This window comes from Pongo pygmaeus, chromosome 18 (assembly GCF_028885625.2).
Source record: "Pongo pygmaeus isolate AG05252 chromosome 18, NHGRI_mPonPyg2-v2.0_pri, whole genome shotgun sequence".
Lineage (NCBI taxonomy): Eukaryota > Metazoa > Chordata > Mammalia > Primates > Hominidae > Pongo > Pongo pygmaeus.
This window is the reverse complement of record NC_072391.2, coordinates 67,048,892-67,071,611: the sequence shown is the minus strand read 5'-3', so window position 1 is coordinate 67,071,611 and position 22,720 is coordinate 67,048,892. Positions and strand designations below refer to the sequence as shown.

Sequence of the window (22,720 nt, the reverse complement as noted above, 5' to 3'; positions counted from 1 at the left end):
GTTATTCCAAGGCAAAGAAGCTCAGAGGCAGAAAGAATATCCAATATAGGTTGAATATTCCTTATCTAAAATGTTTGGGATCAGAAGTGTTTCCGATTTACTTTTTGGATTTTGGAATATGTACATATACACAATGAGATATCTTGGGGATAAGACACAAGTCCAAACATGAAATTCACTTCTGTTTCATATACACCTAAAAAGATCTATCACAGCTGAAGGGAGGTGGGAGGATCTTTTTTACCCTTGGGGACACCGAATAAACTGCATGTTGTGAGCCTGCATTTTGACTATGACCCTATCATATGAGGTCAGGTGTGGAATTTTCCACTTGAGATGTCATGTCAGTGCTCAAAAAGATTCGGATTTCAGAGCATTTTGGATTTTGGATTTTTGGACTAGGGATGTTTGGTCTGTATCTTTTTAATTAATTAATTTATTTTTTATTTTTTAGTAGAGACAGGGTTTCACCATGTTAGCCAGGATGGTCTCGATCTCCTGACCTCATGATCCACCCGCCTTGGCCTCTCGAAGTGCTGGGATTACAGGCATGAGCCACCGCGCCCGGCCTGGTCTGTATTAACTATATGACCATAAGCTATCATTCAGAATAATTTTATTCAGAGTAAAAAAGTATCATCTTATGAGAAAGCCATATTTTAAAAGATTACAACTACTATTATTTAACCTAAATCTGTTAAGAAGAATAAAATTTGATGCTTTTCAATAAGAAGTCAAAATGCAATACTTACATATCCAGTTAAAAGGAGCCAGTCAAGTTGTTCCCTTGGTTTTGCAATGAAACAAGCAAATCAATCTTTTCGATGTTCTGGTTGGTGTTTATAGAGGATGCCAGTGGAGAATTCTCTGGCATTTGCTGAGAAAGAAGTGTTGTCACAGGTGGCTGGCCCTCGTTTTGTGGTTGGCCTGGCTGACTTATGGCCATCAACTGATCAGGCAATGTAGCTGGTCCAGAGGTTAAAAGCTGACTACAGTCTGCAGAGACATTGAAAACAGAAGCTTAAAAGCTGACTACAGTCTGCAGAAATATTAAAAATAGAAGCCATCTGATTAGTAAAGATTCATGAAAAGATATTTATTAGTTGTTGGGGAAAATACATTACTGCATTCCCCTTGTATATTACTAAAAGTTAGGCACCTGATAGTCCAAGAAAAAGGTTTTCACAGTTTGGCACTGGAATTCATCTTAGGTTTCCTTTAAGCAGTCTAAAAATACAACTTTGCTTAAATATCAAAAGTCCTATATAAATTCATTGGTATATAAACATTAAAGATGAATTTCTACCTCCTTAGAAACTACTTCCTTCAATTGGCTGAGGTATTATCCGTCATTCTGACTTCGTTTTCCTTTTAAGTTTATAGCTTAAAATGGCAAACACACATTTTTATACATTGCCGTATTTAATCCTCCCCAAATCCATGTAAGGTATGTAATATTATCACCATTTTAAATGAGAGAATTAAGACCCATAAAAGCCAAATAACTTGTACAAGATCTCATAGTCTATAGGTAATAGAGTTCTAACTACAATCTGTACTCTTAAAACAACTGTAAAGGACAGGTGCGGTGACTCACGCCTGTAATCCCAGCACTTTGGGAGGCCGAGGCCAGCGGATCACTTGAGGTCAAAAATTCAACACCAGCCTGGCCAACATGGTGAAACCCCGCCTCTAACAAAAATACAAAAATTAGCCGGGCGTGGTTGTGCACACCTGTAATCCCAGCTGCTTGGGAGGCTGAGGCAGGAGAATCACCTGAACCTGGGAGGCAGAGGGTGCAGTGAGCCGAGATCGCACCACTGAACTCTGCTTCCTTCTAATAATAATAATGACCAATTAAGTAATGAAAAATTAGAGTTTCTTACTATTTTGAATGCCAAATAAGAACATTCCTGATGTCTGCTGAGATGAGCCAGGAGAATTCTGTAGTTGGTTCATTGTGCCTCCTGCTGTGTTGTGAAATAAAGTAGCCTGTGGTTGAGGCGAAGATGTGGCTCCTTGAATTCCAGGCATGTTGTTCTGAGGGGAATAAAGAGGAGACTGTTGCATATCTTGTTGATTTATACTGGTCTGCAAGGCAGACATGGATGCTGGAGATAAGAAGAGTGTTACTTGCTGCTCTTGAGAACTAGGTGACCCTTGTACCAACTGAATCTGAGGAGAGCTATGGAACAAGGGGGTCTGTGATGATTCCGACTGGGTAGGACCTGGGTTCTGAAGTGAGGAAACTGTGGACTGACTCTGAAATTGCATGGGCTGTTGCTCTTGATTCATTGGGGCCATGTTACTTTGTTGGTGAAAAATTGACTGGTTCTGTTGCTCCTGATTAGCCATTGGATTTTGATTTGGGTTGAATATCATGTTTGGTGGTGGTTGCTTTGGAGACGCCATTGTAGCCATGGTATTCTGATTACTGAATAAAATGCTCTGTTGTTGTTGTTGCTGCTGTTGCTGCTGCTGTTGCTGCTGCTGCTGCTCCTGGGATGGAGAGTTACTCTGCATGGCAACTATTGAGTGCTGTGACTGGAACATGGTTCCTTGTTGGCTTTGAGGCATTGGATTAGGTGGAAGGGAGCCCAGGGACACCTGAGGCTGAAATAAACTCTGCTGGGGGGGTTGTGCCTGTTCTTGGGAAAGCATAGGGGTCTGGATGTGTGATATTGGAGCTTGCTGTTGGAAAGCGGCTTGTTGTTCAGTGTTTGATGTTGACTGAAGTGGAGAAATTGAGTTCGGTGCTGCAAAAAATGCTTCTTGGGCTACTGTATTAGTCTGAAGATTATTCATGGGACTCTGGGAAAGAAATATGTTGGCTGACTGCTGGTCTTGAGGAACTGAAGAGCCCTGTAACACAGCAATGGTACTTTGAGAGTGAAACATTGGAGGCTGCATTTGTTCAGAGGAGGTTGTAGAAGTCTGACTGTGGACAATAGGATTTGGACTATGAAAGAGAGAACCTTGAGTTTCCTGGGAAAGGTTCTGAGCATCGGCAATAGGATTTTGAGGATGAAAAAGTTGGGCCTGTGAATGAGAAGACTGCTGCAAAAAATTTCCAGATTGAAGTGACATCATCTCATTCCCTTGCTGGAATAAACCATTACCTTGTTGTTGGGTACCACTATTCTGAACACTCATCATACTTTTTGTGGATGAAAAAAGGTTAACTTGAGGTTGATTGTCCCCACTATGTTGCATTTGGACCATGGTCTGAAAGACACTGTTCTGAATCTGTTTTGCTTGTGTTCCAGTTTCTTCTCCATCTCCTGAACTTGATGTCTGAAACATGGTAGTGCCAGGGGTTGCAACCTGCTGTGTGGTAGTTGTAGAAGTTTCATTTCCAGAAACTGCAGGAGGAGAAGAAAACAATTCACACTGCATTTGCATATCCTCACTGGTAGACAATGCACTCATCATGTGAGAAGTCTGCTGGTAAACTGGCGATTGCTGAAGGTTTCCATTTGCTGAAGCAGTTGAAGGGAATAACTCTGACTGAATCTGGGCAGCTGCCTGGCAGATACTCTGTTGCATCTCCATCACCATTGCGGCTGAAGATTCCATCACTTGCTGTTGCTGCTGCTGCTGCTGTTGATTAGATAACGTGTTTTCAGACTGTGGATGAACACTTTCAGCTCTTCCAGGTAATAAATTATCTGGTCTGGTATGGACTGTTGGCTCTGTTGAGGAAAACATTCCAGGGCTTACACCACTCTGAATTTGACTGACTTGTTGAAAAATATCTGCACTAAGCTGCTCTTGAACATTCTCATTACCATCTGGAGCAGAAAATAAAACTGAAGATAACTGTTGCTGTGCCTCTAAAACTTGTTGGACCAAGTCAACACTTCCACTGCTGCCACTAGCAGTACTGCCTGTAAAACTCCCTGCTTGCAGCTGCTGAATAGTATTCTGAAGCTGACTCACACTATTTGGTGATGGAAAAATATTTGATGAAATCTGCTGCTGTAAAGTCTGTGCTTGTTCTTGTAGTGGTGACTGCTGCTGTTGTTGTGACGCCTCAGTCAGTTGTGACAAGTTAACCACTGTGCCATCTGACTGTAATACCTCTCTAGACTGAGTTTCTCTTGTCTGAAACTGTGTAGCCTGCTGCAATAGTGCATCGCTGTTGGGCAGCTGACTAGAAGCAGAAACTGCTGGAAAAGTACCAGGCTGTGAAATGTCCTGGGTTTGAATAGTTGTCAGGGTCTCTGGGTTGTATGCCTTGGACTGAATCTGCTGCTGTTTTTCATTTTCAGAAGGTAGGTGGGAAGATGATGGTGATGAAAAAGAGCCATTTCCTGCTATGTTTGAGATGTTTTCTAATGTTTGCTGAGTTGATCCAACTGACTTTGTAGTCTAAAAAATAAAAATCCCCAAATATTATGAATGTATAAACATTAAACAAGTTTGTAACATCCATCAAAAATCACTATTGTTCTAAAAATATATGCAGGACCAGTTTTCCACTCTATATTATTATCATTTAGAAAACAGGTACAGGACTACAATTCTCCATAACATGATGTCTCATTTTCCTTGGGATATATTTTTTAAAAGTACGACAAGCAAAGATAGTCAAACAAGGAAGTAGAATAATCGGCTATTGATATGCTTAGGTGAATTAAGGGTAATCAGAACACATTAATTTTATGGTTCATGAAGAGCAGGTATCAAAATATCTCAATTTTGTGGCTCCTCAGTAACATTACAGGGGAGAAGACAAGTAAAAAAAAGAAACAGAAAGTTATGGGAAAAGACTGGGAAAAAAATAAAACCATCTCTAATTCTGAAAATGCTAAAATTAGTACTTTCATTAATATCTCATATAATATATTAATTCCTCCCTTGTCAAAATGTATATTGGAAGTCACTTTGTGGGCAATTTTGCTGAAGTATAAAGCATTCCCTCTTTACAGCAAAATTCATTAAGTGCATCCAAAGTAAAAACAATGTGAAAAAAATAGGAAAAGTAAAAGACAGCAATTTTTATATAGGAGGTTAGAAGTTGGAGCACTAGTCAATATAGCTTACCTTAAAAATAGTGGAAGATCTTTTTTCTGCTGTTACTTCCATTGGAGTAACATCTTCACTCTTAATCATACTGCTTGGTATGAGTGGAGTCATCAGGGCATTAGGGATAATATTTACCTTATCTAAATTACATCCAGTAGTTTTCATTGCTGCATACACACACACAAAAAGAAAAGTTTAAAATCACAAAATTTACCAACTATTTCATTCTAAAATTTGTTATTAGCCATGATTTAAATGTCTATTTTTTTGATGCTACAATGGTAGCATGAGATACAAAACTGGTATATTAAGATGTATCTTCCCTTTTATGAAGTGCATTGGCTGGGGGACCTCTGGAATGGGCCTGGAACTATAGCTTAAATATTAATAATAAGCTTAAGCAGTTCAATTACCAAGCTATATTCCCCAAGACCGTTCCAAGTGCCTTGAATCATACTACCCAAACTGACCAGGGTATATGATAGGATCCAGCTTAAAAATCTCCAGGAGGATAAAGCTACTCAATTACAACCACTACATTCTCCTCTTAGCATTTAGCTATCTGACAATATAAAGTCTCAAAACTTCTTAAGGACTAGGAGATTGTCAGAGCACTTCTTTCTTAAACTAAGTTCAAGCTTCTCATTAGAAAATACCACCCAGTGATTAATAAATTTTGCTTTTCTAAATTAAAAGAAAACTAAATTAATTAGAAAACTTGAATATGACAAGTTGACACATGGACACAATTCTCTTTTAGACTGGACTTTAAACATTTTTTTTTTTTTCCCAGAAATAAGGGGTATTTTAGGTTTACAAACCAAATTTCCCAAGCAAAATGAAAAATTATTTCCCACCTCCAACTACCTCCATTTTCAGGAGTAGTTAGTTCTAGATTTATACCTAGAGGCAACATATAGCAAGATTCTACCACTTCACTATATCTACCTTTTCCCCTTGATTGCTTTTCTTTCTTCTTTTTTGTCTACTTGAGTCCGCAGTGGCACTCAGTGGTACCTACTGCTATTGCTAATGACAGTCTTCTGAGTTGAGCACATAGCCAAATCCTGATTTAAAAGTTTACTACCACTTGGAGGTTCTATGGAGTCTTCAGAAAGCATAGCTGTTAAATTTCTTAATTTGATATCGAGAAGAAATCCTGGCTATAAAGAAGCTTTTAAAATGGCACATGGTATATAAGTTGGATCGCTCCCTTCATAAATTTTTGTTGTTGTTGTTACTCAATACGCTGCTGAAAGGCCAAGTGTGGTGGCTCATGCCTGTAATCCCAGCACTTTGGGAGGCCGAGGTAGGTGGATCACTTGAGGCCAGCAGTTCAAGCCCAGCTTGGCCAGCATGGTGAAACTCTGTCTCTACTAAAAATACAAAAATTAGCAGGGCATGGTGGCACATGCCTGTAAATCCCAGCTACTTGGGAGGCTGAGGCACAAGAATTGCTTGAATCCAGGAGGAGGAGGTTGCAGTGAGCCGAGATTGCTCTACTGTACTGCAGGCTGGGCAACAGAGCAAGACATTCTCAAAAAAAAAAAAAAATCTGCTGAAAGTAAATATTTTCATCTAAAAATATTTGCAATTTTCTTGTCTTACTTCAACTTGCCTCACAGCCATTTGGCTAAAAACCTAATTCCTATGAAAACTGATTATTTTGACAGAGGGGAAAGTGCTCATTTAACTTTTGACATTCCATGTTTTATTATTCTACCTAAGTAGTTTAAGAAATGAATCATTTATTCATGAGTTCTTTGGACCTATTTTCACCTAAATTCTAATACCGATACAATTCCCCTAACAACCAGATTTTTATTTTATTTTATTTGAGACAGGGTCTCTCTCTGTTGGTGGGAATGCAGTGGTACAATCAGGCCTCACTGCAACCTCCACCTCCTGGGTTCAGGCAATCCTCCCACCTCAGCCCCATAAGTAGCTGGGACTACAGGCACACACTACCATGCCTGACTAATTTTTAAAATTTTTTTGTAGAGACAAGAGTCTCATTACGTTGCCTAGGCTGGTTTCGAACTCCTGAGCTCAAGTGATCGTCCTTACTAGGCCTCCCAAAGTGCTGGGATTATAGGTGTGAGCCACCACACTCAGCCTACAACCTAATTTTGACTGAGACAAAACTTCAGATCATGCACAGGGCAGGCATTTAAAAGTAATCTAAGAATATCCCATAGGACATTTTGAAAAACCATTAGTGTTATCTTAAGTTGATCCTGTAATAGTCAACTACTATTCTTGCTTTTGAATTCCATTAGATCATGAGCTCTGTGAAGGCAGATGTTGTTATCACCTGTGGCACAGTAGGTAATCAACAAATGTTTGCTGAATGAATGAAGAAAATGATTAATCTAGCTTTATCACTGTCAATTTAGTTTGTTGTGCATTGTTTGGTTAATCCTATAAAAATAAAAATATGGGCCAGGTGCATTGGCTCATGCTTGTAATCCCAGCAATTTGGGAGGCAGAGGCAGGTGGACCACAAGGTCAGGAGTTCGCCAGCCTGACCAACATGGTGAAACCCTGTCTCTACGAAAAATACAAAACAAGTACAAATAAAAAAAAATCCAGGCATGGTAGAGGGCACCTGTAACCTCAGCCTCTGGAACCCAGGAGGCGGAGGTCGGAGGTTGCAGTAAGCTGAGACCATGCCACTGCACTCCAGCCTGGGCAACAAAGCAAGACTCCATCTCAAATAATAATAATAATAAATAAATATACAATAATAATAAATAAATAAAAATATACAGTCTGTATTTTTCTTTTTAAAAACATTCATTCATTCATTCATTTACTCACTCATTCATTCAATTAGAGACAGGGTCTCACTCTGTTACCCAGGCTGGAGTGAGTACCTGCAGCCTCAAACTCTTGGGTTCAAGTGATCCTCCCACCTCAGTCTCCTGAGTAGTTGGGATTATATGCACTAGCCACTGTACCTGGCTTATATTTTTATTAATAGTATTTTTGATATAAAAATTTCCATGTTTACAGACAAGATTATATTATAATTCAATTAGAAATTACATAAAATAAATATATCACCTATACAGTTACTGCTTAACAGATCTACAATTTTTCTTAAAATGTATTTAGATAGTAATGCTTATTATCTTCTCCCCCTTTCTGGAAAGTGAGACTAGGTAGAGAAAGTTGAGCAAGAGTCTTTTACCTATCCTCAGTTGACCACTGACAAGTATGTCTACTGGTAAAGACAAACAGTAAAAGGACATTTAGTCTAATGCTCATGCAAAGACACAAGTCTTTCTACGGCCATATGCACACAGTTCACAAAGGTTAATTTTATTTATGTTCCAATCCTTTTTTTTTTCCACAGTCTTGCTCTATTGCCCAAGCTGGAGTGCAGTGGCTCAATCTGGGCTCACTACAACCTTCGCCTCCTGGATTCAAGCGATTCTCCTGTCTCAGCCTCCCAATTAGCTAGGATTACAGGCACACACCACCACGCCCAGCTAATTTTTTTATTTTTAGTAGAGACAGGGTTTTGCCATGCTGGCCAGGTAGTTCTCAAACTCCTGACCTCAGGTGATCCACTGGCTTGGCCTCCCAAAGTGCTGGGATTACAGGTGTGAGTCACTGCATCTGGCCTTGTTCCAATTTTATTTAAGTCTAGTCCCACCAAAAACAGTCCAAAATGTCTCCAGGCCAGACATTAAGTTTGTCAGATATGTTCCATCTTGTTAATCTAATAATAATCTTCTAATCAACTTCAATTTAGTAGTACATTATAAATGAAAACATCAGATTAATTTTTTTCTCCTGCTCACTAAGAATTAATTTGCTCTAAGAACATCAAGCTGGTGTCAGTGCATTACAATCCAACACTTGCATTTTTTCTCAGGTAATCTCTACTTACCAAACAATTTCTCATATGTGATTTATATATATTTTTTTGAGGTGGAGTTTTAATGTGTCGCCAAGGCTGAAGTGCAGTGGCATGATCTCGGCTCACTGCAATCCTCGCCTCCCGGGTTCGAGCAATTCTTCTGCCCAATCTCCCAAGCAGCTGGGATTACAGGCACGCACCACCACGCCCAGCTAAATTTTGTATTTTTAGTAGAGATGAGGTTTCACCATGTTGGCCAGGGTGGTCTCAAACTCCTGACCTCAGGTGATCCACCCACCTCAGCCCCACAAAGTGCTGGAATTATAGGTGTGAGCCACCGTGCCCAGCCTGATTTAAATTTTTTATCAAAAAAGTATATAAACCAACCAAATTTCTGCTTTGTTTTGTTTTTGAGAGTCTTGTTCCTTTGCCCATGCTGGAGTGCAGTGGTACGATCACAGCTCAATGCAGCTTCGACCTCTTCAGATCAAGCAGTCCACCTACCTCAGTCTCATGAATAGCTAGGATGATAAGCGCATGCCACCATGCCCAGTTAATGTTTTTAATTTTTTTTTTTTTTTTGAGACCGAGTCCTGCTCTGTTGCCCAGACTGGAGAGCAGTGGCACAATCTCGGCTCACTGCAACCTCCACCTCCCAGGTTCAAGTGATTCTCTTGCCTCAGCCTCCAGAGTAGCTGGGATTACAGGCACATATCACCATGCCAGGCTAATTTTTTTTGTATTTTTAGTAGAGATGGAGTTTCGCTATGTTGACCAGGCTGGTCTCCAACACCTGACCTCAGATGATCTGCCAAGCTCAGCCTCCCAAAGTGTTGAGATTAAAGGCATGAGCCACCGCGCCTGGCCTATTTTTTTTTTTTTTTTTTTTTTGAGATAGGAGTTTCGTTCTTGTTGCCCAGACTGAAGTGCGGTGGCACGATCTCAGCTCACTGCAACCTCTGCTTCCTGAGTTCAAGCGATTCCCCTGCCTCAGCTTTCCAAGTAGCTGGGATTACAGGCATGCACCACCATGCCTGGCTAATTTTGTATTTTTAGTACAGAATGGGTTTCTCCATGTTGGTCAGGCTAGTCTTGAATGCCTGACCTCAGGTGATCCGCCCACCTCGGCCTCCCAAAGTGCTGGGATTACAGGTGTGAGCCACTGCGCCTGGCCTGTTTTAATTTTTTTGTAGAGACAAGAAATCTTCTCACTGTGCTGCCCATATCTGTTCAGCAATAACTATAGATGATGCATTTAATTATTAGCCAATGGATATTTATCATGTCAAATTTCTGGACTCAAGTAATCTTCCTACCTTGGCCTCCGACAGTGCTGGGACTATAGGTGTGACCCACCGTGCCTGGCCTTATTTCACTTTTTTTTTTTAAAGACAGGGTCTCGCTCTGTCACCCAGGCTGGAGTACAGTGGCATGACCTTGGCTCACTGCAACCTCTGCCTCCCAGATTAAAGAGATTCTCCTGACTCAGCCTCCCGAGCAGCTGGGACTACGGGCACCTGCCACCACCCCTGGCTAATTTTTGTATTTTTAGTAGAGACAGGGTTTCACCATGTTGGCCAGGCAGGTCTTGAAGTCCTGACCTCAAATGATCTACCTGCCTCAGCCTCCCAAAGTGCTGGCATTACAGGCATGAACCACTGTGCCCAGCCTCATATACTTTTAATATTGGGGAATTAAAAAAAAAAACCTCCTCCACTCTAATATACTTTAAAATATATATACATAAAAAAAATATTCAGCAAGAAAAATATCAAATTGGAAAACAAGTCTCTACATTTAGTAAAGTTAAACACATATTTATTTTACAATATGGAAGATACCCTGCAAAGTACTGTAAGTACCTCAGAGAAAACAAAATAGTAAGGTGTGCTAGAGAAAACATACAGGAGCACCCAATTACGATTTTTGAGAAGAATTTACTTGGTACCTTTCATGGCCTCTTCAAAAGAGCAAGGTCTTGCTGGACTAGATATTTCCTTCTTCACATTTACATTCAAAGCACCAGCTGCTGCTATTAAAAAAAAGATTAATGTATTTATCTACATTTACTCATCCTAAAAACCTTGTATCTTAAATTCTTTAATTAGAATATCTTGTCACAAAGTGTCCTTTAATTATTTGTTTAGCAGAAATTCTGGAGGTAAATTTCTATCCTCTAAATTCTCCAATCTCCAAGTGGGCGGAGCACGCGATCACTTAGGAAAACAAAACCAGATCGGGTGTAGTGGCTCATGTCTGTAATCCCAGCACTGTGGGAAGCCAAGGCAGGTGATCACTTGAGGTCAGGAGTTCAAGACCAGCCTGACCCATGGTGAAACCCGATCTTTTTTTGCGACAGAGTCTCACTCTGTTGCCCAGGCTGGAGTGCAGTGGCGCGATCTCAGCTCACTGCAACCTCCGCCTCCTGGGTTCAAGCAATTCTCTGCCTCAGCCTCCTGAGTAGCTGGGATTACAGGCACCCGCCACCACTCCCAGCTAATTTTTTTGTATTTTTAGTAGAGACAGGGTTTCACCATCTTGGCCAGGCTGGTCTTGAACTCCTGACTTCGTGACCCACCCACCTTGGCCTCCCAAAGTGCTGGGATTACAGGTGTGAGCCACCGTGCCCAGCCAATTTTTTTTTTTTTTTTTTGAGACAGTCTCGCTAGGTCGCCCAGGAGTGCAGAGGTATGATCTTGGCTCACTGCAACCTCCACCTCCTGGGTTCAAGCCATTCTCCTGCCTCAGCCTCTTGAGTAGCTGGGATTTCAGGTGCACGCCACCATGCCAGGCTATTTATTTATTTATTTATTTATTTATTTGAGACGGAGTTTCGCTCGTTACCCAGGCTGGAGTGCAATGGCGCAGTCTTGGCTCACTGCAACCTCCACCTCCCGGGTTTAAGGGATTCTCGTGCCTCAGCCTCCCGAGTAACTGGGACTACAGGTGCACACCACCATACCTGGGTAATTTTTGTATTTTCAGTACAGATGGGGTTTCCCCATGTTGGCCAGGCTGGTCTCAAACTCCTGACCTCAGGCAATCCGCCCACCTTGGCTTCCCAAAGTGCTGGGATTACAGGCGTGAGCCACTGCACTGGCTGCCAGGCTAATTTTTGTATTTTTAGTAGAGATGAGGTTTCACCGTGTTGGCCAAGCTGGTCTCAAACTTCTGACTTTAAGTGATCTGCCCGCCTGGGCCTCCCAAAGTGCTGGGATTACAGGCTTGAGTGCCCAGCCTACTATAACAAATTTAAACTATAAATTTAATGGGCCTAAGAATATAAATCAGTTCTAAAAAATAGTTTAATAAATTACAAATAAATTGGTTCTTGCTTCAAATGATTATATATTTTATTTGAATATATTTTATTTTTTTTTCCTTTGAGATAGGGTCTGGGGCTCTGTCACCCAGGCTGAAGTGCAGTGGCATGATAACAGCTCACTGCAACTTCCACCTCCCAGGCTCAAGCCATCACCCACCTCAGCCTCCTGAGTAGCTGGAACTACAGGCACACGCCACCACACCAGGCTAATTTTTATATTTTTGGTAGAAATGGTGTTTCGCCATGTTGCTCAGGTTGGTCTCAAACTGCTGAACTCAAGCAATCTGCCCACCTCAGATGCCCAAACTGCTGGGATTACAGGCATGAACCACCGTGCTTGGCCTTAATTTCTACTTTTCTTTTTTCTTTTTTTTTTGAGACGGAGTTTCACTCTTGTTGCCCAGGCTGGAGTGCAGTGGCGCAATCTCAGCTCACTGCAACCTCTGCCTCCCGGGTTCAAGCGATTCTCCTGCCTTAGCCTCCCGAGTAGCTGGGATTACAGGCATGCCCCACCGCACCCTGCTAATTTTGTATTTTTAGTAGAGATGGGGTTTCTCCATGTTGGTCAGGCTGGTCTCTAACTTCTGACCTCAGGTGATCTGCCCATCTCGGTCTCCCAAAGTGCTGGGGATTCCATGCGTGAGCCACCAAGCCCGGCCAATTTCTATTTTTTGATATATTTATTTTATATTTTCTAATACGTCAAATGATAGTTATAACGAAAATAAATAAAGAGAGAAATCTGTACACATCTCCTGAGAATGAAGTTAAATAATTTATCTTAGTATGCTTCACAGTAGGTCCAACAAATGATTTATAGGCAACCGAATGGAAAAAAAAAGTACATAAAATATTTATGCATGGCATTAATTCTAGTAACAATAGATTTAAAAATATAAACTAATCCTTGAAAAAAATTTAAATTTCTACTTTTAAATCATGTTATATTTTTAAATTCTTATTATTCTTTTTTTGAGACAGGGTCTTGCTCTGTTGTCCAGGCTGGAGTACACTGGCATGATCACGGCTTACTGCAGCCTCAATCTCTCAGGCTCAAGAGATCTCTCACCTCAGCCTCCCCAGTAGCTGGGACTACAGGCGCATGCCACCATTCTTTGCAGGGATTGGGGCGGGGGGGGGTCTCACTATATCGCCCAGGCTGGTCTCAAACTCCTAGGCTCAAGTGATCCTCTTGCCTTGGCCTCCTGAAGTGTCAGGACCACAAATGTGAGCCACCTCACCCAGCCAGTAATTTCTTTTTAGAAAAAAAAAAAGATGTTAAATATTACATCTCCATTTCTTATAGAAATCACCACTGTGGAGTTACAGCAAATAATATCTAGTGTGATTTCTGTGTCTGAATAGGCTGAAGTAAAAAAAAAAAAAAAGATGTTTTAATGGCTAGGCAAAGCTTCAGAGACTATCAATAACACAAAGGTTTTATGACTCTGAAAAGTATCTAAGTGCCTGAGAGAATACGCATTTTGATTTGGGGCAGTATGGCCTCATTGGGTGTTAGAAGGTCTGTACCTGGAAGAATGTGTGGAACTAGGATATGTTCACTTGAGCCTTTGCCTTGACCCTACCTTTAGACCATGTAACAGGCACCCAGGATCCCTAGATTTTCTTTTCTTTCCTTTTTTTTTTTTATTTTTTATTTTTAGATGGAGTCTTGCTCTGTTGCCCAGGCTGAAGTACAGTGGCGCGATCTTGGCTTACTGCAAGCTCTGCCTCCCGGGTTCATGCCATTCTCCTGCCTCAGCCTCCTGAGTAGCTGGGACTACAGGCGCTTGCCACCATGTCTGGCTAATTTTTTGTAATTTTTAGTAGAGACGGGGTTTCACTGTGTTAGCCAGGATGGTCTCGATCTCCTGACCTCGTGATCTGCCCACCTCGGCCTCCCAAAGTGCTGGGATTACAGGCGTGAGCCACTGCGCCCAGCCGATCCCTAGATTTTCTGTACAACTATCCTAGATTTTGTGAGCACTCTTAGGCATATTAGGTGGAAACACTGATTAAGGTATCCAAGGCTTCCAAGTATAGGATGGAGCCAAAAAGTGGCAAAAGAAGGGTGGCAGGCAGGGATGCTCTCTCCTCAAGCTACCATAGCCCAGCTTAGAACTCAAAGCAGTTTGAAAATTCTAAATTCAAATTTAGCCTTTCAGGTTGTTATGAGGGTATTTTGGTTAAAATAAGATAGGAGGTATTTCACTTAATGATTTGTTAGTTTTATTTATAACTGTTAAGTATTTCAACAAATAGTATTAACAGTCACCACTTCTACTCCAACCCGTAAATATTAGGATGGACCTTGTTTTGGCTGCTATAATAATACACTATTGAGTAATCAAATATTTAACAATAGTCCCTACATGAATCACAACAGCTATTAGTTTGTCATACTGAGATAGGCCAAATTCTCTGTGCCCAAGTTTTCCTGAAATCATATTCTCTCTTATGGCTTCCAAGACACTTCTCATGGACACTTGAAAAGATTATCACATTTCATAAAATACAAAAAAGTACAATTGTGGCTCACGCCTGTAATCCCAACACTTTGGGAGGCTGAGGCGGGCGGATCACTTGAGGTCAGGAGTTAGAGACCAGCCTGGCCAACATGGTGAAACCCTGCCTCTACTAAAAATACAAAAATTAGCCAGGTGTGGTGGCGGGCACCTGTAGTCCCAGCTACTTCGGAGGCTGTGGCAGGAGAATTGCCTGAACCTGGGAGGTGGAGGTTGCAGTGAGTCGAGATCACGCCATCGCACTCCAGCCTGGGTGACAGAGCAAGATTCCGTCTCAAAAAACAAAAACAAAAACAAAAAAACGAAAATTGCAGGAAGACTAATTAGCTGTATCATAGAGGCAGAAGCTAAGGCATTAGATTGTATTACAAAGTTTGCATACCTTATATTTATTCAAACAAGGTTTTCTAAGAGTGATTGCTATCTGTAACATACAAAATATGCTGGGGGAAAACTTGAAAGAGCAAACATACAGTAATGATTGCCTAAGAATGGCCAAAATCAGGCAATTAGTATAGCCTTTGAAGTAGAATACTTAAAAGTTGTTTATTCAGCAATTTATCGAAGGACAATTTCTAATAATTAGCATTTATCACGAAGAAATGAGGATTCTTAGTGTTGATGCTAAGTACTTCAAAGTCCTGAAGTCTCATATCAATAAAAACAAAGAAACAAGTGAAGACAAGAAAATCTCAGTGTTTTCAGGATAGCAAAATCTTTAAGGCTATTCCCTGACATAAACTCCTTTCCCTTCCAACACAACTGATGCAGAAGCTCATCAGGAAACAAATCCTATGTATTAATTATACCATCTTTCTTCTCATGTTTGTGCAAGCTCCTGCAAAACATTAAATGTCAATATTTAGTAACTAACAGTTATTAAAATGCTTTAACTATCATTAATTTTCTTTCCTTTTTTTTTTTTTTTTTTTTTTTTTGAGATGGAGTCTTGCTCTGTCGCCCAGGCTGGAGTACACTGGCGCAATCTCAGCTCACTGCAAGCTCTGCCTCCCAGGTTCACGCCATTCTCCTGCCTCAGCCTCCCGAGTAGCTGGGACTACAGGTGCCCGCCACTGTGCCCGGCTAATTTTTTTGTATTTTTAGTAGAGACGGGGTTTCACCGTGTTAGCCAGGATGGTCTCGATCTCCTGACCTCGTGATCCACCTGCCTTGGCCTCCCGAAGTGCTGGCTGGGATTACAGGTGTGAGCCACCATGCCCAGCCAACTATTATTAATTTTATATCAAATTTCCTTAGATGTTTGAAGCCTTCCTAGAAAGGAAACAATAAAATATTTGGTCTTTGAGAATAAGCCAATCTTCTTTCTCCCATTTTTGTTGAAGCCAGGATGTTATTTCTAAACTTTACCTTTTTGGTCCAAAGTTTTCACACATGATCTTTAATTCTGAGACAAATATCAAGGTTATTTATTTATTTATTTTTTGACAAAGTCTCACTCTGTTGCCCAGGCTAGAGTATAGTGGTGTGATCTTGGCTCATTGCAACCTCCACCTCCCGGATTCAAGAGATTCTCCTGTCTCAGCCTCCCACGTAGCTGGGTAAACAGGTGCCCACCACCACGCCTGGCTAATTTTTGTATTTTTAGTAGAGAGGGGGTTTCACCATGTTGGCCAGGCTGGTTTTGAATTCCTGGCCTTAAGTGATTCGCCCACCTCGGCCTCCCAAAGTGCTAGGATTACAGGCGTGAGCTACCATGCCAGGCCTTCAAGGGGTATTTTAACAGTGCTGTACTGTGGCATACCTTTTGTAACAAATTAATAGAAAATAATGTTGCAAAATTCAGATACGATTAAAAATAAAATAGGAGGCTGGGAGTGGTGGCTCACACCTGTAATCCCAGCACTTTGGGAGGCCGAGGCAGGCAGATCACCTGAGGTCAGGAGTTTGAGACTAGCCTGGCCAACATGGCAAAACCCTGTCTCTACTAACAAAAATTAGCCATGCGTGGTGATGCATGCCTGTAGTGCCAGCTACTCATGAGAGACTGAGGTAGGAGAATCGCTTGAACCTGGGAGGCAGAGGTTGCAATGACCCAGGATCACGCTATTGCACCCCAGCCTAGGCAACACAAGACTCCATCTCAAAAAGAAAAGAAAAGAGAATAGGGAATAGAAAAATTAAGTGATAGAAAGCAATTAACTTAAACCAGTTGTAATTCGGTCCTAGCTACTGTTTTCTTCACTTTTTGATGCCAGGGCTTTCTTTCTCTGCCCCTTTCTTTACTTTCTACCTCACTGGATCTTGAACTACATGGAAATAACATACTAATAAACTACAGATAGAGAAGAACTGCTAATTCTGAAGTATGCTTGAGACTGGACTGAACTGAACCAATGGTAAACATGGCAAAAGCCAAGCCTAGGTCAATGCAGCATGCAAGGAGTTTCCATTTCCAAAATGTTCTCCCCATTTCTGCCAAAAGGAGGCTTTTTGCTTTTTTCAGGCATCTAAATGAATGCAGGCAAATAACTTGTGAGACACTCATAAACAGGTGTCTTCTAAACTTTTAACATTTTAGGGTCGGACGTGGTGGCTCATGCCTGTAATCCCAGCACTTTGGGAGGCCGAGGCAGGTGAATCACCAGGTCAGGAATTTGAGACCAGCCTGGCTAACATGGTGAAACCTCGTCTCTACTAAAAAAACAAAAATTAGCTGGGCGTGGTGGTGCACGCCTGTAGTCCCAGCTACTCGGGAGGCTGAGACAGGAGAATAGCTTGAACGCAGGAGATGGAGGTTGCAGTGAGCCAAGATCGCACCACTGCACTCCAGCCTGGGTGACACAGCGAGACTCCGTCTCCCACCCACATGCAAAAAAAAAAATTTAGTTCCTCTGATTTCTAAAATATCAGGTTTTTGTTTTGTTTTGTTTGCTGTTTTTGAGACAGCCTCACTCTATCACCCAGGCTGGAGTGCAATGGCACAATCTCAGCTCACTGCAACCTGTACCTCCCAGGTTCAAGCAATTCTCCTTCCTCAGCCTCCCCAGTAGCTGGGATTACAAGCGCCCAACACCACACCCAGCTAATTTTTTTTTTGTATTTTTTAGTAGAGACAGGGTTTCACCATGTTGGCCAGCCTCATCTCAAACCCCTGACCTCAGGTGATCCACCCGCCTCGGCCTCCCAAAATGCTGAGATTACAGGTGTGCGTCACCGCACCCAGCCTAAAATATCATTTTAACCCAACCACTTAAAGTTATATTTAAAATATTTATCAGGTATTATGGGGCAATATAGAAAGAAAAAAATATTTATTCACCATCAGTCTTTGGGATTTTTTATCACTTGTCACTCTAGTTTATCTCTTCTCTCTCTCAAAATGTACCCTATAAACCAGCCAAACTAAACTGTTAGCAATTTCCCAAAGGTGTCACTTTCACGTTTCTGTATATAAGCGGTAGTCAATGCATGGAAATTCTTATGGAGGAATAACCTGTAAGATAGCCTCAGAGAATCTGACTTCAGAGCATTGCTGGCTTTTATTATTATAGTATAAGGTAGAAATGATTCCTTAACATAAGAGTAAAAGCAGTATTTGGTGGCTGTCTTCTTAGAAAAAATGTCATTGCCAAAAGAAACGAACATCAATTCATCTTAGTGAGCAATTTTCTTTTTGGTTGGCTAGTCATCTTCATATTCTTTCAAAAAACTGGAAATTAATTATTTGTTTTAGTTCTGAATTTTTCATTTTGACATACCTGGGTCTGGAGTGTAAGTGAACGGTTGAACATCATGAGATCTTCCAGCATTCGTCACTACATATATTCCCACTGACACAGGCAAAGTTATATGTTGGTCATGATAGGGGGGAACCTTCACAATAAGATGATTCTAATGTAAAGAAAAGCACAAGAGTTGGAAAAGAAGCAATACTTAAATTAAAAAATTTTAAATTAAGTATATTTCCTGTTAGCTGTAAAGTTTAAAAAGTGATTAAAAAAAAAAGAATGCATTTTAAAGCTCAGGTTCACAGGCATCAGGATATTAATCTTAACACTGCTTTTAAGGTAAAATCCAAGTGTTTTACAATGGCTTAAAAGGTCAAGATCCCTGCCCTGTCAACTTCATCTCATTCCTGCTCTTCTAGCTCACTATACTGTAGCCACACTAACCTCGGTCCCTTCTTTTAACATACTAAACTCTGTTTTACCTCAGATTCTCTATACTTCCTATTCTCTTCAATTGCAATATTCTTCCTTCACCTCCTCAAATGGTGATCTCCTAACCCATTATCAGGTCAGATACAAATGTCACCTCAGAGAAGCCTTCCCTGATCATCCTATTTAAAGCAAAACCCTTCCCCAACCTTATAACATAATCTTGTTTATTTCCATAACAGCACTCATCATCACCCCTGAAATTACCCTATTTGCTTGTTTTTTGCTCTCGCCAAACAAAAGAATGTAAGCTCCATGAGGATCTGAGCTGTTTTGTTCTTCACTCTGTCTCACTTGTAAAGAATAGTACCTTACATAAGGTACATATTGAATAAAAGAATGGATAAATTATTAGAAAAAAAAATATGCCCACCAAGGGCAAAGTCAGTTACCATACATTCTGTGCAACCTCAATGTGAGATGTATTTCACAATGCAGTTAACTACTCCTAACAACATAATTCTCATTTTAAGTCAAACTGGGTTCAGTTTATCCACATCTCAGTAAACCAAAGATGTTTTTAGTTGGAATAGTGGCAGAAGCATCCTTATAAGAGAAAGGCAGAGTTCATAAATGTTTCACCAGTACTTACTCAAGGGGACTATATCTTCTTTGAGGGTAATATGAGCCTCAAAGAAGACTTTGACTTTTTTTCTTCTTCCCTAGTAGATTATTATAATGGTAGGGGATATCACAGGGTAGTGATTATGCTTTTTTACTAATGATCCGATTTGCAGGAGGCTGAAGCTGACAGCTGAGGGTGACATGAGTTTGATGACATTTAAAATTTAGTTAGACTATATAGTTCGTTGACTCAGTTGAATAGAAAACATGGGACAAATGAGATCAAGGTCAAGGTTTCCATTTCTGAGAATTTAATTTGTTTCTGAGCCATCTTTTTTTTTTTTTTCTCTGTGCTTGGTTTATTTTACTTAACATAATGACCTCCAATTTCATCCATGTTGCTGCCAATGACAGGATTTCATTCATTCTTATGGCTGAATAATATATACATTTTCTTTAGCTTTTCATCTACTGACGGGCACTTAGGTTGATTCCATGTTTTGGCTATCGTGTATAGTGCTGCAATAAACATGGGAGTGCAGGTATCTTTTTGATACATTGATTTCTTTCCTTTTGGAGATATATATATATCTATATCCAGTAGTGGAATTGCTGGAGCATAGTTCTATTTTTAGTTTTTTGAGGAACCTCTGTAGTCTTCCACAGTGGCTGTACCAATTTACATTCCCAACAGTGTACCAGGCAGGGCTCTTCTTTTTCCACATCCTCACTAGCATTCATTCTTTCCTCTTGATAAAAGTAATTAATTGGGGTGAGATGTTATTGTGTCCAGAATTGGTGGGTTCTTGGTCTCACTGACTTCAAGAAAGAAGCCGCGGACCCTCGCGGTGAGTGTTACAGCTTTTAAGGTGGCGCGTCTGGAGTTTGTTCCTTCTGATGTTCGGATGTGTTCGGAGTTTCTTCCTTCTGGTGGGTTCGTGGTCTCGCTGGCTCAGGAGTGAAGCTGCAGACCTTTGCGGCGAGTGTTATAGCTCTTAAGGCGGCACGTCTGGAGTTGTTCGTTCCTCCTGGTGGGCTCGTGGTCTCGCTGGCTTCAAGAGTGAAGCTGCAGACCTTCGCGGTGAGTGTTACAGCTCATAAAAGCAGTGTGGACCCAAAGAGTGGGCAGTACCAAGATTTATTGCAAAGAGCGAAAGAACAAAGCTTCCACAGTGTGGAAGGGGACCCGAGCGGGTTGCCCATCTTGTTTTTTTTTTGAGACGGAGTCTCGCTCTGTCCCCCAGGCTGGAGTGCAGTCACGCGATCTCAGCTCACTGCAAGCTCCGTCTCCCAGGTTCACGCCATTTTCCTGCCTCAGCTTCCTGAGTAGCTGGGACTACAGGTGCCCGCCACCACGCCCGGCTAATTTTTTTTGTATTTTTTAGTAGAGACGGGGTTTCACCGTGTTAGCCAGGATGGTCTCGATCTCCTAACCTCGTGATCTGCCCGCCTCGGCCTCCCAAAGTGCTGGGATTACAGGCTTGAGCCACCGCACCCGGCTGTTTCTGAGCCATCTTAAAACACTCTCTGAAATACAGTCACATTATAAATAAAGAACTAGGCCGGGCGCGGTGGCTCACGCCTGTAATCCCAACACTTTGGGAGGCCGAGGTGGGCAGATCACCTGAGGTCAGGAGTTTGAGAACAGCCTGGTTAACATGGTGAAACCCTGTTTCTACTAAAAATACAAAAAATCAGCCAGCCCTGGTGGCACACGCCTGTAATCCCAGCTACTCAGGAGGCTGAGGCAGAAGAATTGCTTGAACCCGGGGGGTGGAGGTTGAGATGAGCTAAGAGCGCATCATTGCACTCCAGCCTGGGCAACAAGAGCATAATTCTGTCTCCAAAAAAAAAAAAAAAAAAAAGTACCTTCTAATTTACAGCACTAACAGAATGCCTCCTAAGTTAGCCATCTCAAAAAAACCACATTCTTTTCAACTAAGTGGAAAAACATATACAAATATGCATACATCCACAGTTATGAGGCAGGAGCTAAATGTGAACACACACAAGGTCATAAAAAATGCACTGGTATTGATCTAACTTCTAAGAAACAGAGGTACTGAATCTTGTCTACCCTCATTTTTACTCTGTTGTTTAAACACTACAACTATGTCACAGAAACAGTCTACCTAGAGTTAAGGAGATGGGTGAATGAACAGCATGTGAGAGCTTCCACTCTTAAAATTATTTGGCAAACTCCATAATTCAAACTATTCTTTTGAATAAAAACTTGTTTCTTGGCAATTAGTAACAGGACTAGGGTCTACAAATCAGATGCATATTTTATCAAAATACTTTTACTCCACTTGCTTTGGAGAGCATATTCAAGTAAAACTAATTTTGAAACCTTTTAAAAACCAAATGGACCTATTTTGCTACTAATTCTTCAAAGTTCCTCAATCTGAATCTAGAAATTCTACAACTGAGCTGAATTAAAAATTAGGTAAACTGTCACTAGTGATCAAAAGCTATTTTTAATACCCTCTCATAAATTAGAATCAATTAACTATCACTAAGCTAGGGATACAGTACATACAAAACATACAAAGGGTTGGGAAGCTTTGGGAGCAGGTATAATGCTCTTTGGGATAAAAAGAGGAAAACAATTGAATTTTAATTTCTTAGAAAAATCTGCTTAGATTCAAAATAACCTTTTCCCTAGTAGATAATCTTTTTCAGAGTGTACCAGCAATGGTGCTAGATATCTTTCACTCTTCTATGAGATACTTTTTGTCACATTAATTTTACAGTTGGGAATATATATAATTAGAATACCTACATAATTAGAATATCTATAATTAGACTTGACCAAAGACCCATTACAAAATTACTCTTAGAACTGATTTGAAAAACATAACCTCTAAGCTTTCAAGCCTTTGTTTAATCTAGTTCTTCCCACAAATTCTTCTGAGGATCTTTTTTTTGCACTTCTTTCAAGAATTTTCTTTCCACATTTATACCATCTTCCCCTGAGCTATCCTTTTATGTATATTTGTATAAATAGATTGAATATCCCTTTGTATATATATTTTAATAGGTAATTAATGTTATCTATAACTCATCTACAGTTGTTAAAAGGGAATAGACATAATGAACGACCATGTACCCATCATATTTGGTATACATGAGCATGAGGTATACTATGGACCAGAAGAGCCAAATATTGAACAAAGAATTGTTTTTCCAGACTTCATTAGTCTCAATATTTATAATACTGTATTACTTTTTT

General features: G+C 40.7%; 1 protein-coding gene across 8 annotated transcripts in view; it reads right to left on the bottom strand.

Annotated features, from left to right (window-relative positions):
- NFAT5 (nuclear factor of activated T cells 5) overlaps window positions 1-22,720 on the bottom strand; it is a 143,020-nt gene that overhangs the window by 8,417 nt on the left and 111,883 nt on the right. For 6 of the 8 annotated variants that reach the window (XM_054454144.2, XM_054454149.2, XM_054454145.2 and 3 more), the window contains 5 exons: window positions 18,466-18,598; window positions 10,845-10,928; window positions 5,047-5,195; window positions 1,887-4,371; window positions 753-996 (listed from right to left, as the gene is read on the bottom strand). In XM_054454144.2, the coding sequence (XP_054310119.1) occupies window positions 761-996; window positions 1,887-4,371; window positions 5,047-5,195; window positions 10,845-10,928; window positions 18,466-18,598 (3,087 nt within the window). In that variant the 3' untranslated portion in view covers window positions 753-760. The remainder of the gene's footprint in view (window positions 1-752; window positions 997-1,886; window positions 4,372-5,046; window positions 5,196-10,844; window positions 10,929-18,465; window positions 18,599-22,720) is intronic. The other 2 variants (XM_054454146.2, XM_054454143.2) reach the window with 1 other exon arrangement.